The following is a 13,781-nucleotide window of genomic DNA, read 5'->3' on the forward strand; positions in this document are numbered from 1 at the left end:
CTAATTTTGGGGCATTTGCTGAGAGCTTTACAGAGCTGAATCATTCCTTTGTAGTCTGTTACAATGTAACAATGAAGGCAGAGACAGATGAATCTCTGAGTTCCAGGCCAGTTTGATCTACAAAGGAGTTCTAGGACAGCCAGAGCTGTTACACAGAGAAACCTCCTCTTGGGAAATCAAACAAGCAAACAAAAAAATTAGAAAGCATAGCACGTTTAACAGCATCCCTGCTCTTAAGATTTCAGTAGCAGTCTTCTCTGTCCACCATGACAACCAGAGTGTCTCCCAGCATAACTAAATGTCCCCAAGGAGCTAGGGGAGAGCAAGAATCCTAGGTGGTTTTAAACCACTGTCTTTTTAACCACAAGATTTCACAATGCTGCCTCTACTTAGTGTGTAGCCCAGGCTGGCCTCAAGCTTAGAGATTCAACTGCCTCTGCTTCCAAGTACCTGTTATTTAGGGCACCAAGCTGCCAAAACTATCCTGTGTACTCATGGCTTTTAAAGCTTCCTTGAGATTCCTGCCTTAGGCTAAGGAGGTGGGGACCTGCTTTAATCCCAGATCTTGGTGGCCATTGTGGCAGAGGGCAGGCTCACCCTGCTCTCTGGGCTAGCTCAGAGGTGCTAGAGAGGAAGCCACTTCCTTGCTCCCCTGTCTGGAATCCTCAGCTCCCCTACACACACACACACACACACACACACACACACACACACACACACACACACACACACAGTTGGTGGGGGATGACCCACACAGTTGGTGAGGCTGCCTTTCCTCTCCCTCAGATTTCCCCCACCCCGCTCAAGCCTTGGTACAAGGCCACGAGTTTCTTCTTTATTTTCATGCACTCTGATTTAAAGCCATAGGGCAAATGCAGTGGGTTCCCAAGGCCAGCCATGGAGAAGCAATACCTCACTTCCTTTGGCAAAGAATAACCTAGTGTCTGGAGGAGTGGGTGCCCTCTGAGGGAGCCAAAGGCGTGCCCAGAGTTGCTGCTTGCTCCTCCTGCAGGAGCTGTACTGGTCTGAGCAGTTTGGTGACAAGGGCTGGTGTTTCTCCTGAGCTTTGATGCTCTCTCTGTATAGGTGGGGATGACGCTGGAACTATTAGAAACACAGTCACCAACACCCTCACAGCCACCCCAGACAAGGGCCCCACAAACAGCTGTGTCAGTGTAGGCCTAGGGCCTACAGCCTTATTTAAGGGTCTTTAGAAGGGTCAGGGCACCTGACTTCAACTCAGGAGGCTGAGAATGCAACTGAAGAGATCTGGGCAGGCCTGGAATGCACTTGGTCTTCTAGGGACATGAGTTTCAAAGAGGAGTAACTAAGCTGGACTATGGGAGGCAAAAAGTTTTCTCTCTCTGGTCTTGCCCCAAGCCCTTCAGTGATACTGGGAGATAGATCAGCATTGTTCAGGGACCCAGAGCTGCCTCAGCCTCATCAGCGATGGCAATCTTCTCACCTGCAATCAGTCCTCTTCTTTCTTTGAGTTCATCAGTGCAGCTATGGCTTCCCTCAGCACACCGTCTGGGTCTTCAATCTCTACCTGGAGGGCAGTAGTGGGAGGGGATTGGTTGTAAGGCCCCAGGCTACCTTGCTTGCAAACAAAGCCACATCTATAGCTCCAGGACTTGTGGGGCTGTGGATGCTGGTTTCTGTCTTTCTGGCTTCACTCACCTTAGGAATGGGGAACTGGGTGGGCTCCGGGGCCTCGTCACGGCCAAAGTCAATCATGGTACCACACTTAGCCACGTCGTCCACCCAGAAGCCTTCAAACAGCTGCCCGTGGTCCAGGTGAAAGAAACGCCCATGTCCGTTCTTCATGCCTCTCTCCCAGCTGCCCTCATATCTGTTGCCATTCTCTTGAGAAAGGACAGGAAAGCATGGGTGCTGGGCCAGGGAAGCAGGCAAGACTATCTTGCTGGGCCTCAGTAGTCCTAGCTGCTCACAAGGGTGTGCTAGCAAGTCATTAGGCACTAGACAGTAGGTGTCAGGTCCAGCTCAACACCAACATAAAGGTGTTTAACATTTAACCTCAACCACTTCAAGAGATTTTTATTTTTTGGTGTTGGAGACAGAACCTGGTGCATGTACTTACTCAGCCTCTAAGCTACAACTCTAAGCTCCAGTTTGTGTGTGTGTGGGGAAGGGGTTGGTTTTTTTTCTTTTAATCATTGCTTTTGTTATTTTATTTCGTTTTGTTAGTAGGGCCAGGGGCTTTGAGCATGCTAGACCCCCAAGCCTTGGCTGGAAACTCCTTATGTAGACTAGGAATTCAGAGCTCCACCTGCCTCTGCCTCCCAAGTCCTGTGATGAAAGCCACATGAGTTTTACCCCACCCCCACCCCCACCCCCAACATCCCCGAGACAGGGTTTCTATGTAGCTATGTAGACCAGGCTGGCCTCGAACTCCCAAATGCTAGGAGTTTTATCTTTTGAAACACTATTTTGCCACCTAGCTAGCACAGGCTAGCCTCCGAGTCGGAGCAAGGCTACTGATCCCAGCTATTAGGGACAATTCTCTCATTTTCCATTTTTACTTCTTTTAGTGTTTGTGCTAAGTGCAGGAACTTGTATATTATGGTGCATTTGTAACACATGCATCAGTGACAGCACAGCTCTGGGGAGTTGATTCTTTCCTCCCACCTTCTGGGATCCAGGATCAGACTGAGATGGTCCGGTCTGTGTGGAAGTACCATTACTCACTGAGCCGGTCTCACAGGCCCTCTCATTTGTAAAAACTTTAATCACAAAATGTTAACCACAAGGAAACCGAAGCACAGTTCAAGCAAACTACCTGGGGTCCCAAAGCTAGTACCGGTTCACACCAGGATCTGAATTCATGCAAGCATGCCCAGAGTCCAGGTCATGAAAAATGAAATGCCTAGAACATTTGCTTTGCACACTAAACGCATAGTGGAGGCTCACTGAAGGCAGGTTTGACTAAGGAGTATAGGGGCGTACAGAAATGACCGCTAAAGCCCGCCCAGCTGACCCAAGGCCTCAGCTAAGCTGGATCTCATTGAAAGCTGGAATCTCACTTTTTCAAGGCCAACAAGGCTGGGGTTAATGGGAAATGGCTGGTGGGGCAGTGAATCTGGGGCGAGATCTTTCCGGGACGGGGCGGGGCCAAGAAGCGTTGGGGCGTGGTTTCACAGGGAGGGGCACTCACTCAGCCGCAACATGCCCTCCCCTTCAGGCTTGTCGTTTCGCCACTGGCCCTCGTAGATTTGGCCATTGCTGTAGTACATGCGTCCCCACCCGCAGCGCTGGTTGCCACACCACTCACCCTCGTAATAGTCCTTGGGTCCGAAAAACTGGATCCCATAGCCCTGAAAGCAGGAAGAAGTCCCACCATTTGCCAGGTTACCCAAGTCTCACACCCAGCTTCCTCATGTAGCCAGCCAGCCAGCCAAGCAAAAGTGAAAGAATTCTAGAATTCTAGCTGCATGTATGGTGCACTTGCTTCCTACAGCCTGCATCTGTTTCCTCTCTTCTGTAGTCCCCTTATCTCTGGCCCCTCTTCCGTACACCCTCCATACAGCCACCAGAAGGATATTTTGTAGTCCATAGGATCACCTATCCAACTCTGATTTCAATCGATGACCTTAATTGTCAACTTAGAAACATAAATGTGCCATTTGGAGACCAACTGCAGGAAATCAGGAACCGCTGGACATCACACTCAATGTGCCTGGGTTAAGTAGCCTAAGTCTGTACCTCAAAACCCCAAGGCTACTTCACTGTTCTCTTCCCTACTCAGGGCACACAAGATGTGCTGTTCTTCATCTTTTTTATTTCTTCCTGCCCTTTGTCTACCTGGTTCACTCCTTGCTCCTTTGGGTATGACCTCCTGTATTTTCTAGGCTAGATGATAGGATCTCCCAAGCCCAGGGAAACCACTGTTAACGCTTCATTAAATACAAATCGTTTGCTTTAGGCTCAGTCTTCCCACTAGGAGCAAAGAAAGTGAAATCTTGGGCTCTGAAATTTGGTTAGCTTGTCTCTTAGTAAAAGGGAATACTGATGATGATGAGTTGTTACAAGAGTCAATTCCAAGTATCACGAATAGTAACTGCCCAATAGCAACACTGTTACCATTATCAGACACCATAGCAGGCATTCTTCCGAGTTTTTAGAGTGAATATATCTGCAGTAGTATGGATGTTTGTGGACAGAGGATTCCCCACTAGCTAGCTTCTACCCGCTTCTTCCTCTCTTGCCCTATGGCCAAGGGTATGGACTCTCCCTGTTTTCTACCCTGGTCCCTTTCTAGTCATGGTCTCTCTATGTAGCCCAGACTGGCCTCAAACTCACTATCCTCCTGCCTCCACCTTCAGAATGCCGAGATTGGTGGCCTGCACCTGACCTGTTACACCCTGCTTCCTAACCTTCCATCTGACTTAGAGCAACAGGGGAAGTCTCAGAATGGAGTACCAGGGAGAAGAAAGCCAGGAAATAAGGGGGAAGAGGGTGGAGGAGACCTTGCCTGCTGCCATAGAGTGTTTAAAGGGTACCTCCCTCAGGCACCCACTTCTCTTGCTTCCTGTTTTCTTGGTTTTGTTTTGAGAAGCATTACAACTGCCCCACCCCTTCCTTCTCCTACCCACCAAACCACCACTGGTCCTCCTGGCTCTAGGTCCACCTCCCACCTTCCAGAGAGAGAGAGAGAGAGAGAGAGAGAGAGAGAGAGAGAGAGAGAGAGAGAGAGAGAGAGAGAGAGAGAGAGAGAGAGAGAGAGAGAGAGAGAGACAGAGACAGAGACAGAGACAAGGCATGCTGGGAACTGCTCACCGATTTCTTATCCCCTTTCCACCAGCCTGAGTACTCCCTTCTGTACTTTCCAGTCTCTGGGTCTGGACGACTGAAGGTGCCATAGCCATCTCGCTTTCCAAACTTCCAGTCCCCTTCATAGATAGCACCGCTCTTCTTCCACACCTGTGTTCCTTTCCCTGGAGAAACAGATGGATCATCACTGAAGACTGTTGCCACCAGGAAGATGAAGATGAAGATGAAGGCTGGTACAGACCTCATGGACTTCTGCCCTGAACAATTTTTTCAGAACTGGAATAGGGTCTGTACCTCATCATTAGACTGTAAGCATGAAGAAGAAAGGAAAGTTCCATGACTAAAAACAGTGATTCTCAGCCGGGCGTTGGTGGCGCACGCCTTTAATCCCAGCACTCGGGAGGCAGAAGCAGGCGGATCTATGTGTGTTTGAGGCCAGTCTGGTCTCCAGAGCAAGTGCCAGGATAGGCTCCAAAGCTACACAAAGAAACCCTGTCTCGAAAAAACAAAAAAACAAAACAACAAAAAACGGGGTTTTCCTGCCCTTGTCTATCAGCCAGACTGCAGGAGGATGGCGAGCTCCAGGCCAGCAGGAGCAACTTCTGGAGACTGTCTCAAAAAAAAAAAAAAAAAAAAAGAGGCCGGAAAATGGTGTGAGATCACACGAGTTCAATTCCCAGCTGTGAGAAAAATGAAGAAAAAAGAAATCCTGCTGCTTACAACATGGATGAACGTGAAGGACATTCAGATGAATGAAACAGGCTGGGTGGTGGTGGCGCACACCTTTAATCCCAGCACTTGGGAGGCAGAGGCAGGTGGATCTCTCTGAGTTCAAGGCCAGCCTGCTCTACAGATCGAGTTCCAGGACAGCCAGGGCTACACAGAGAAACCTGTCTCAGAAAAAAAAAAAAAATGGAAATAAACTAGACTCAGGAAGACAAATCAAGGGATGTCACTTTCATGTGAGATCTCAAGAAGTCAAATTCTAGAAATAAAGAATTGAAGAATGATGGGTACCAGGAGCTGGGAGGAGAGACAGAGGAAGATGTGGGTCAAAGGGTATACACCTGCAGCATAAGGTGTCCATGTTTTGGAGGACCAATGTACAGCATTGTGACTCAGGTAATAACTAAATCAGGCTAGAGAGATGGCTCAGCCACACAAGCCTTATGACTTGAGTTTGATCTCCAGAACCCACAGTGGAAGGAAAGAACTGGTTCCGTCTACACACATGCTGCAGCCATGCTTGTCCTCACCTATACACATCACACATGCCTGCATTTATGCTGTGCTGGGGCCCCAACACAGGGCCTTGTGCATGTCAGAGAAGCAATTTGCCAACTGATGGCTACATCTCTAGCCCCAGATTATGGATTTTTGAGACAGGATCTTATCCAATTTCCCAGGCTGCCCTCGAACTCATGATCCTCCTGCCTATGCTCTTACAGGTTTGGATTAGAGCTATTGCTACTGGCCATAATCAGTCTGATTGCAATGAATGAATCTAAGGAACAAATGAATGAGTCACCATGAAAGCATGCGTAGCAAGCAAGCATCCATGTCAAATCTGCGTGTAGCATTCCTCAACTCCCCTGCTGGCCCATTAGCAGGCCGGAATTTTCTGTCCCCTTCTCATTCCCTAAACAAACTTAAGTCAAAAGCTGCTGGCAGGGAGTGGGATGGAGGGCCAGAAGTAATTGGAAAAGGTGTTCTTGCTCTTAGTCAAGGTCTCTAAATGGTGATCAACCACTGGGACAATGAAAGCTGGGTGCATCCCATTAGGGGTATCGACATGAAGAAAAATGTCCTTGCTTTACACTCCTTGTCCCGTTTGGTGACACTGGGAGTCCAAGAATCACCCACTGTCCCTGGCTGGCATTTTCTTCTGGCCTACAGCCTCCAAAGTGAAGAAGGGAGTATATGACCTGAGCTGAGCCAATCAAGAGTCTTTTCCTTGGATTTTTTTTTTTTTTTTTTTTTTTTTTTTTTTTTTTTTTTTTTTTTTTTTTTTTTTTTTTTTTTTAGGGGGTGCAGAGTTGAGACAAGGTTTCTCTGTGTAACAGCCCTGGCTGTCCTAGAACTCACTCTGGAGATCAGGCTGGCTGCAAAGTCACAGATCCGCCTGCCTCTGCCTCCAAAGTGCTGTTTTTTTCTTGGATTTTTCTGGATCAAATGTAGAGCTTCACTAGTGCCAGGCAAGTTGTATCACCGTGTTAGCTGGTTTTAAGTTAGCTACTTGGCACAAGCTAGAGTCACTTTTGAAGAGGGAGAAAAATGTCACCATCAGACCAGGGCTGTCAGCAAGCCTGTGGGGTATTTTCTGGATTGATGATTAGTATGGGAATGCCTAGCTCACAGTAGATGCTGTCATGCCCCCCCCACCCCCCGTTGGTGATCCTGGGTATGGGATGGGGGAGCAGGCTTGGGTGGGGATGGCTGGAGAGATGGCTCAATGGTTAAGAACTCTTGTTGTTCTTACAGAGCATCAGGGTTCAGTTCCCAGTACCCTTGGCTTACAATTGTCCATAGACAAGACATACAGGCAAAAGACTTACACACATAAAATAAATCTAAAAGAGAGAGAGAAAGAGAGAGAGAGAGAGAGAGAGAGAGAGAGAGAGAAAGAAAGCCAGGTAAGCCATGAAGAACAAGGCAGTCAGTAACACTCCTCCATGGCCTCTGCCTTAAATTCCTATCCTGCCTTCCTTTGTTGATGGACTATAAAGTGGAAGTATACTCGGAAATAAACCCTTTCCTCCCTAAAATGCTTTTGTTCGTGGTGTTTTATCACAGGCATAGAAAGTTAAGTAAGACAACCACCGAGCTACATTCATCTTCCTTGGATTTTAAATTGTAATTATAAAAGAATATTTATTTTTAAAGATTTATTTTTAAAAATTGGGCGTTGGTGGTGCATACCTTTAATCCCAGCACTGGGGGGGGGGGGGCAGAGGCAGGTGGATCTCTCTGCGAGTTTGAGGCCAGCCTGGTCTCCAGAGCGAGGGCCAGTATAGACTCCAAGGCTACACAGAGAAACCCTGACTCAAAAAACCAAAAAAAAAAAAAAAAAAAAAAAAAAAAAAAGATTTATTTTTATGTGTCTGTGTGAATGCCATGTGAATGTAGTGCCTACAGAGGCCAGAAGAGGGCGGTAAAACCATCGGGGAGGTGAAGTTACCAGTGATTGTGAATCACTGGATGTGGATGCTGGGAATTGAACTCAGATTCTCATCTTTTTTGTTTGTTTTGGAGACATGGTCACACTGTGTATCCCTGGCTGGCCTAAAACTTGCTATGTGAACCAGGCTGGCTTGCAACTCAGAGATCTACCTACTTCTGCCTCCTGCATGCTTGGCTTAAAGTTGTGCACTACCACGACCAGTGAACAGTAACTTGCTCTTAACTGCTGAGCTATCCAGGTCCAACTCTTAGGTTTTTAAATCTAGAGCAGGTGGGGCTCTGGTCATATCTCAGTGGTAGAGCATTTGCCTAACAATATTTGAAATATTGTGAAATAAAATATTCACGTTGTGAGATAAAAATTTGATCTAGGTTATTCCTGACAAGGACAGACTCACCCTTCATCCAGCACATGTTTGGCACACGCAGTGCTGACTAGCCTGTTCCTTTCTTTTCAACCTTTCTCCTATAATGAAGACAGACACAGCTGGGGGCTGGAGACATGGCTCAGTGGTTAGAGCACTTGCTGCCTTTGCAGAGAAACTGGGTTCTGTTCCCAGAATGCCGATGGCAGGCAGCTCACAACCACCTATAACTCCAGTTCTAATGGGATCTAATGCCCTCTTCTGATCTCCATGAGCACCAGGTACTCACATGGTTCATATACATATATCAAGGCAAAACACTCATGTACATAAAATAAAATAAATCTTAAAAAAAAAAAAAGACAAGGCTTGAAGTGGTTCATGAGGCGTAACATATTTGTTGGATAGTTAGCTGTATGGGCACCTGACCTGAGTCTCTGTGTGTGTGTGTATGTGTCTGTCTGTCTGTCTCTGTCTCTCCCTCCTTTCCTTCCTTCCTCCCTCTCCACCCCTTTGTTTTCTGCCCTTCTTTGTTTTGTTGGTTTCATTTTTGAGACAGGATTTCTTTATGCAGTCCCAGATGGCCTGGAACTTTCTATGTAGACCAGTCTGGCCTTGAACTCTAAGAGATCAACCTGCCTCTGTCTCTGAAGTGTTGGGAGTAAAAGTATGAGCCACCACAACTGGCCACTACTCTCTTTTTCTTCCTTCCTTCCTTCCCCTCCTCCTCCTTCTTCTTCTGTTTTTTAACTTAATTTCCTTTTGAGATAGGGTCTCTTATAGCTCAAGCTGGCCTTGAATTCACTATGTAGCTGAAGCTGGACTTGAATTCCTGATTTTTCTGCATTGTCTTCCAAGTGCTTGGGACTACAGGAATGCACCATCACACCTGGCTCCCCGCACTCCTCCCCCAACACACACACACACACACACACACACACACTTTGTTTCGTTTGAGAGAGGATCATAGCTCATAGCCCAGCCTTGATCTTCCTAACTCAGCCTCCTGAGCCAATAACTGGAATAATAAAACCACATTAGTCCTGGCTCACTTTCTCCCACTGCCCTCTCTGCTCCAGCTTCACTGACTCTGGTCTGTTCCTCAATCGAGCTATACCGATCTACCTAGTTCTAATTCTACTGCTTACAGTCTGAATCTTAGACAAAATGCCCCTTAGCCTGGTCACTGCAGCCTTGTACCTTCCATCCAGCTCAAACATCACCTTTCCCCTACTGCTTTGTCTCTACTCCATCCCCTTCTCTCTGGTACCCTTTTATCCTAATGCAACCTCTGGAGTAGTTACTTCCTCCTCTGGACCTCAGTTGCCTCATACGGGAAATGTGAGGGTAATCGATCCTGTAGATTCTCTACAAGCGCCCTTACTGAGTCATCTTGCTGCCCCTCATCTCTTATCTTCATAAATGATATTGTTTCCACTTAAGATCTGTGAGGAAACAGGCTCGGAGTATGGTAATGACTACTTCAAGACAGTGGCTGGTAGAACTGGGATTCTAACAATGCAAGCTCATGGAGATAACCCAGGAAGGCAGAAGAGGGAGGTTAAGTCTGGAATTGCAAGAATGGAATGAGAGACTGTCAGTCTTTGAATAAGTATCCCTCATCCCTCCACCCCCATTACCGCCCCCCCCCACCTTTGCACTGTATTACCAGAACCCCCTTCGCCCCCTGCTGGTCGGGCCTGAGCCCAGGCACAGAGGAGTAATCATGGAAGCTGTTATTCCTGGGGGTAGGACTGGTCCTTCCTGTGTCCTGAGGCCCACAGGTTATGCTCCACCATCTGCAGAGCATCAAGGCTGAGTCTGAAGCCCAGAGCCCCTATTGCAAGCCAGTTTCTTATCATTTTGACCTTTTCTTCTGTCAATCAACCCCAGGCTCAGCCAGCCTCTCAGAAGGCAGTGAGGGACCCAGCTTGATCCCCCAGTGCCAGCTTTGGGCTGGTTTCTGAAGCCCCCTATCCTGTCATTGTCTCTAGACTATTGCCTAGCTGAAGTCATGGCTGAGATGGGCTTCAGAGCCAAAGCATGGGAAGGCCCCTTGCTGGTCGAGATGGCCATTCATCCCCTAAGGAGGCTTGGGAACACCACTTAGGTCCCTGATGAACTCTATACACTGCTTTTTGTTTTTGTGGTTTGTTTGCTTGTTTCAGACAGGGTTTCTTTGTGTAGTCCTGGCTGTCCTGGAACTCACTCTGCAAACTAGGCTGACCTTGAACTCACAGAGATCCACCTGCTTCTGCCTCCTGGGTGCTGGAATTAAAGGTGTGGGCCACCACTGCCTGTTTGCTTTGTTTCACTTTGCATGGCCCACCCACTCTGACCCCACACTGGCCATTTGACCGCCCCTGCTCACCATGTTTTAGGTTGTCCTTCCATTCGCCCACATAGTGATCGCCATTCACTGCAAACACTTGGTGCCTCATTCCATTCTTCAGGGCTTTCCGGTCCCAGTCCTTCCACAGAGGCTCTGATTTCTTTGGACACTTGTTGACAGGCATGATGGCTGCTTCTGTGGTGTTGGAGGGTGCTGGCGAGAGGTAGGAGCATCAGGGGCTCAGTATATCTGTGTTATCTCTGGGATCCTGGGGCTTCCTGGCGAGGTGCCTGCCTGAGTTCCAGTAGGGCAGGTCATGTGTGTTCTGAGTCCCCAGGGCAGGTGAGCAGCCCTCGTGGGGATCCTTCTGTGCTGGACTGTGTCGTGGGGACTGGACCAGGACAGCCCCCTCTCTTGCATCCTCCTGGGGCCAGTCTATGGGGATGTGATGGCACAATCCCTTTGGAACCCAGGGAGACCAATAGCAACTCAGGGTTTGTGATGATATCAGGGAGAAGCTTCCCCTGGGAAAAATGATGGTCACATACTTAATGACTAGAAGGACCAATCAGAATGGGTTATGATGGAAGAGGAGCCCAGCAGGAAGGATCAGGTGGTGGCAAGTGCTGGGACAACTCCAGGAGAGGCAGAGGGTATTAGGCAGACAGCAGTTGCCTTCCGCACAAACTACAGGAACACCCTGGCCCAGCACCTGCACTGTTACCCCCTTTGGCGCTATGTACCAGGTAGTGGGGACAGATGGAGAAGCTTAGGGTTTGCCTTTCAGCTGGGGCAATCCTACAAATTAAAGAGACTGATTCCAAGTTGATCAACTGTCCCTGACGGAAGGTCTGTCTATACAGTGAGACCTTATCTCAAAATAAACACAAGAGGAAAGTCCCCAGCCTCCTCCCACTTCTGACCCAATCACTCTCCTCAAGCCCCTGGCTAGCTTCTTCTATGGCTCTATCTGCTAGAACCTATAGAGAGACAGTGGGTGGCCCAGGGCCTCCTCCCAGTGTCTGGGAGCCTGCATTTGTGTTCCTCACGTCCCCGGAATCTCCAGAGAGGACATTTATGTCTTTCCATCTGTTTCCATGGAGTTTGCTTAGGGGTGATAAAAAAACAGTCTTGTCTAAATCCTTGGGAACCCTGTCCTCCTCAACAAAAAATACTATAAATCCATAGGTTCTGAGGCTGCACAAATCCACTCCCATGAAACCTTGCACCAGCAGCACACACAGATACTGCCAATCAAAATAACCTCAAGTCTGAGCCAGTTCCAGGAGACCATGGCATCAGCATCCGCCCGCAGGGCCAGCCACAAAAATATGTGCTTCAGTTTGGACACTGTGCCTGCCACCTGTGCAGTTGCACAGCCTGTGACCCCACAGAAGGGACTGTTCTTTGCTCACACTTTGTTGTTACACTGTTTTTAAAAATCTCTTTTTAAAGATTTATTTATTTATCATGTGCACGCCATTTATACAGTGCATGCCAGAAGAGAGCACCAGATCCCATTATAGATGGTTGGGAATTGAACTCAGGATCTCTGGAAGAGCGGCCAGTACTCTTTAACCTCTGAGCCATCTCTCCAGCCCTGTAGCCAGTGTTCTTAACTGCTGAGCCCCTACACAGTCATTTCTCCACATGCCCTTTAATTGCTTCACTGTGTAGAAATCTGGATTCCTGATAGGGCCTCAGATGGGGAGTGGGAGCCTTGAGAGAGGCAGTGGGCAGCCCTCAAGAGGCGGAGACAGATGGATCTCTGTGTGTTCGAGACACACAGAGAACCTGTGTACAGGTTCTAGGACAGTCAGGACTACACAGAAACCCTGTCCTGGGGAGAAGAAGGAAGGAAGGAAGGAAGGAAGGAAGGAAGGAAGGAAGAAGAAAAGAAGGAAGGAAGGAAAGAAGGAAGAAAAAGGGGGCAGTTGTATGCAAGAATTTTGGCACTGGCAGAATCCTGGGGTTACCAATATGCATTTACAATATCTTTATATATTCTTCAAGATGGATCTTGGCAGCACCTTTTCCCTCTGAGAGTACCCTGCCCAGTATCATTCTACCACCATTCTCAGTAGAGATGACAGGTACCATGTCTTTTTTCTGTTTCTCACGGCACATAGTAGGTCCTCAACCAAAGTGACAATGTGTCCTGGGCTCTGCACTAGATTCCCGTAAAGCTATGGTGTCAACAGGTGTTACTGCTACATCTGTGCATCATAGATTCTACTCCCCACCCCACCCCCACAAGACAGGGTTTCTCTGTGTAGCCTTGGCTGTCCTGGAACTCTGTAGACCAGGCTGGCCTTGAACTCACAGAGATCCACCTGCCTCTGCCTCCCCAGTGCTGGGATCAAAGGCGTGCGCCACCACTGCCCTGCATAGATTCCACTGTTGTCCCGCATTTTTCAGAATTCAAGGAGAGGTAGAAGTGGGCTGGAAAGGAAAGACTTCCAAGACTGCACAGGTTGTTTTGTTTCCAAAGAAAAAAAGAGACCAGTGCGGACTGAGAGACAGCACACAGGCAGCGTCTTTTCTGAACCCCAGCCACCCTGTGTCCACCTGGCTCACCTGTAATAGCAGCCTTGGGCTTCACCCTCAGCGGGCAGCTAGGATTGCTTCCAAGTCTGGGACTCTGGAGGTTGTTATGACAACAGCAAAGCAATCCTGCAGTGTCCGCCTCTTCCTGCAGAGGCAGGGTAGCGGTAATTTTGAGGGCAAGGAAAGTCCTATTTGTTCCTAGTCTTGTAGGACAGCTTTGAGTGTCTTTGGGAAGCTCTGGGGAGCATCTCCCAGGAAGCTGTGTGGCATGCATTTTACAGATGCAAGTTCTTGCTTTGCTCACAAGGCTCATCTTATAATGAAGCCTTGAAGACCCTGGAAGACCTGCCTAGCCCCTCCACTTTGCTCTTTGTCCTGCTGTTCCTGGAACACCATGTTCCTGCCTCAGGCATTGGACTCTTCCAGAGCTTCTAGGACAGCTCTCTCTCTCTGCACTAAATGGTGGCTCTTACCTTCCTTTACGTCAGAGCTTTGTTCAAACATCAGCCCCTCGTAGAAAAGTTCTCAGAACCACCCTATTTGAAATTGGAATCTCCTCATGCTTC

At 48.3% G+C, this 13,781-nt stretch overlaps 1 protein-coding gene across 1 annotated transcript; it reads right to left on the reverse strand.

Moving 5' to 3' along the window:
• Nucleotides 1-1,471: 1,471 nt before the first annotated feature.
• Morn3 (MORN repeat containing 3) lies at nt 1,472-10,852 on the reverse strand. Its single transcript, XM_035444183.1, has 5 exons — nt 10,708-10,852; nt 4,798-4,955; nt 3,176-3,335; nt 1,681-1,865; nt 1,472-1,549 (listed from the first exon to the last, which is right to left on the reverse strand). Exons 1-5 carry the CDS (start codon nt 10,850-10,852, stop codon nt 1,472-1,474), a joined length of 726 nt encoding a protein of 241 aa, XP_035300074.1.
• Between the last annotated feature and the right edge of the window lie 2,929 nt (nt 10,853-13,781).

This window comes from Cricetulus griseus, chromosome 4, assembly GCF_003668045.3.
Source record: "Cricetulus griseus strain 17A/GY chromosome 4, alternate assembly CriGri-PICRH-1.0, whole genome shotgun sequence".
Lineage (NCBI taxonomy): Eukaryota > Metazoa > Chordata > Mammalia > Rodentia > Cricetidae > Cricetulus > Cricetulus griseus.